At 48.2% G+C, this 3,585-nt stretch overlaps 1 protein-coding gene across 1 annotated transcript in view; it reads left to right on the top strand.

Annotated features, from left to right (window-relative positions):
• Pik3c2g (phosphatidylinositol-4-phosphate 3-kinase catalytic subunit type 2 gamma) overlaps positions 1-2,258 on the top strand; it is a gene marked incomplete at its 5' end in the record, with an annotated part of 34,302 nt that extends 32,044 nt beyond the window's left edge. The window contains 2 exon segments of the mRNA XM_042673359.1: positions 761-886; positions 2,032-2,258. Coding sequence (XP_042529293.1) covers positions 761-886; positions 2,032-2,184 — 279 coding nt within the window.
• Between the last annotated feature and the right edge of the window lie 1,327 nt (positions 2,259-3,585).

Here is a 3,585-nt window from a genome sequence, read left to right on the forward strand (position 1 = left end):
AATGGTTGGGTAGCATTCCTTCTAACAGATACTTTGATTTCTCTCTTACTTCCTGATGAACCCAGCGGTGATTAAGTCTCGATCCTGCCTTCCTTCTGGGTGCTTAGTGGCTATGTTCTTGTTTTCTCTGATATCTACACACATGAATACTTTGTTACTTTTTTATTGTGATGATAAAGGTGACAGGCAGAGAGGTGACATCAGTTGGGTCGTGAGCGCATTTCTCAGTGGACCCTGTCCCCCCTTCCCTCGCTCTCTCCCCATTTTTCCCTCCATCCCCACCCATGAGTGGTAGAGTTCATTCTCCACCTGGTGTCCCGTGAGGACCACGGCTGCCTTGTCCCCTTCTGTCCCCCCATTTCTGTGTCCCCCTCTCCCTCCCAGAGACAGAGAAACCCACCCACGAGACAAAGAGAAATAGAAACAACATGGAAGGAAAAACCCTCTTGTTTCCATTTCCCGGAATCCATTTGGATCAATATTATTGTTTATGATCAGAGGCACAGAGGCCTTGTTTGTTTGTTTGTTTGTTGGTTGGTCTGTCCTGGGGTTTGAACTCAGGGCCTGGACCCTGTCCCTGAGCTTTTCCCCAAGGCTAGCGCTCTACCCCCTCGCTCCACCGCACCATTTCCAGCTTTTTCTGTGTTGTGCTACTGAGGAATCGAACCCAGGGCCTTATGCATGCTAGGCAAGTGCTCTACCCCTGAGCCACCTGCCCAGCCCCTTACACATGAACACTGACGGCCACTTCTGTCTACAGCATCTCCCCGACGACTCTGTACCCAGTGCTCACGTCGAACTCTACCTTCTGCCCCATCCCAGAGATGATCGGAGGAGGAAAACGAGGAGCGTCCCACGATGCACCAACCCCACTTACAACGAGATCGTGAGTGGAACCTGTCCTGTTCTATTGTTCCGTCTTCTCGGGGTGATATTATTTTCAATAGCGGTCAGCATCAGTCCAACGAGAAATGAGAGTTTCCTCCCCTCTCCAAAAAAAATATATAATAATAGTAATATGCTTAGTGTGCTGAGGAAGGTTCTAGAAGCTTTGGGAACTGTGAGGATACAGATCTTGCAGTGATAAGTTTTCACCTTGGGCCTACTGCCCAGCAGTAGCTGGACATTTGTGGAAGGAGGAGAGGAATTGTTTGTTTTTGTTTCTTGGTGAGGGTAGCGTGATCCCTGGCTTATTTTCCCTCACGTGGTTTTCCTGTATGTTTGATTTTGATTTTCCTCACCCCGTCTCGCACAAGTTACCTCCCCCCCACCTGCCGATTGTAGGCCTGTTCGACTCCTACACACTTTATGGCACCGGTGTGTACATTGCCATGCTACAATTACGTAGATCGGAGGGAACTTCGACCCACGGGGGAGGAAATAGCTAAGGAGCAAACACAAATCCCAGACGTTCATCCGTCGCCCCTCGAGTTAGCCTTCAGCCAAGAAAGAGGGTGCTTGAGTTCCAGCGTGGCTCCGGAAATCCAAGGATGGGCTGGAGCTGAGGGATATTTAAATGTATTCCTATTGAACGAAATTACAGTCTCTCTCCATTTGAAGTTGTAGAGAATGGGGACTTCCATTAAATGTGCTCTGATCCCCGAAAAACTTCAGTGTTTCAGAAACAATACCAGCCTGGAAAGATTCCTCGTTAGCCGGGGTGCCCCAGAGCACAAGAGAAGAGCAGCTAAATTATTTCAGTTGAAAATTATCATCAGCCAGGCGCTGGTGGCTCATACCTGTCATTGAAGCTACTACTTGGGAGGCTGAGATCAGAGGATCCAAGTTCAAAGCCAGCCTGGGCAGGAAAGTCCGTGAGACTCTTTATCTCCAATTCACCACCAAAAAGCCGGAAGTGGAGCTGTGGCTCAAGTGGTAGAGGGCCAGCCCTGAGCACAAAAGTTCAGGGACAGCGGTCAGGCCTTGAGTTCAAGTCCCAGAATTGGCACCAAAAAAATCAATAACTAAAGCAATGGTTAAAAAGATGCATTCAAGGCTGCATCTTATCCACTCTTGATTTTGTCTTTTCAGATTGTGTATGACGAGGTCACAGAGCTGGAAGGCCGTGTGTTAATGGTTATTGTAAAGAGCAAAGCTGTGTTTGTGGGAGCAATTAACATCTACCTCTGCAGTGTTCCGCTCCAAGAAGAAAAATGGTACCCACTGGGAAGCAGCATCATTTGACCATGGCCGTGAAGCTACACATTATTCACTAATTACTTGGGGTTTGGGTTCTTTTTTCCACTTCTGAATATATATCACAAAGCAAGTTATCGGTGTGGTCCAAGGCCAAATAGGGTATTAGAGGCACAAGAAAACAACTCACAAGTCTTTTGTAGTTAATTCAGACACCATGTTTCTTTATTTTCTTAGAATTGGTTCACATTACACAGAGTGATCACTCAGTAAAATTCAATCAAATAAAAAGCAATTGAGTTTTACACGCTGTTGTGTGTGTGTGTATTTGTGTGTATGTGTATCCCTGTATACACATATACATATAAATATCCATATATCTTACAACCCTTCAAGAATTACCATTAGCTCTGCCTTCAAAACAGATGCCGAGGGCTGGACAGGTGGCTCAGTGGTAGAGTGCTCGCCTAGCATGCATGAGGCCCTGGGTTCAATTCCTCAGTACCACAGACACAGAAAAAGCCAGAAGAGGCACTGTGGCTCAAGCGGTAGAGGGCGCTGTGGCTCAAGTGGTAGAGTGCTAGCCTTGAGCCAAAGCAGCTCAGGGACAGCGGCCAGGCCCTGAGTTCAAGGCCCAGAACTGACACAAAACAACAACAAATGTCAAGCATGATCACTTATCATCATCCACCTGTGGCCTCCTAGATGACCCCACTGCCTTCCACGCAGGCTCCCCGCTTCTGTACCTCTCACCGTCTATTCTCAACACGGAGCCTACGAAAACTGTCATTCTATGCAGACCTCTCCTGGGACCTCCAATCACAGCATCAAAGCCCGGACCCTAAAAACCCCACTGAGGGCTGCACACACACACACACACACACACACACACACACACACACACACACACACACACACATGCACAGTGAGTGCCCAGGCCCTAAGTTCAAACCCAAGGACTGGCAACTAACAACTATAACAACAACAATAACAACAACAATAATAATAATGCATGCCAAGCAAGTTAAAAAAGCAGCTTTCTTCATGTTGCTGCATTTTGTATATGTAAAGGTGAATGAAGCTGGTGGGCACTGTGGCTCCTGCCTGGCCTCCCAGCTACTCAGGCTGAGATTTGAGGATCGTGGTTCAAAGCCAGCCTGGGCAGGAAAGTCTGTGAGACTCCACTGAGCCACCAAAAAAGCCATTAGTGGAGCTGTGGTTCACACGGTAGAGCACCAGCCTTGAGCACAAAAAGAAAAGCTCGGGGACAGCGCCCAGGCCCTGAGTTCGAGCCCCGGGACTGAGGGTTGAGAAAGAAAAGATACCAGTGGATGAGCTGAACTTTCTGTTTCCATGTGTGATTCTTTCTGCTCCCTGACTCGGGCAGGGGAAAACAACACGAGCGGGCGTGGGTCTGGCTGTTTTATTGGGGTGCAGAGCTGACGGGGG

Source organism: Dipodomys spectabilis, unplaced genomic scaffold (genome assembly GCF_019054845.1).
Source record: "Dipodomys spectabilis isolate Male_0828 unplaced genomic scaffold, ASM1905484v1 ptg000807l, whole genome shotgun sequence".
NCBI lineage: Eukaryota > Metazoa > Chordata > Mammalia > Rodentia > Heteromyidae > Dipodomys > Dipodomys spectabilis.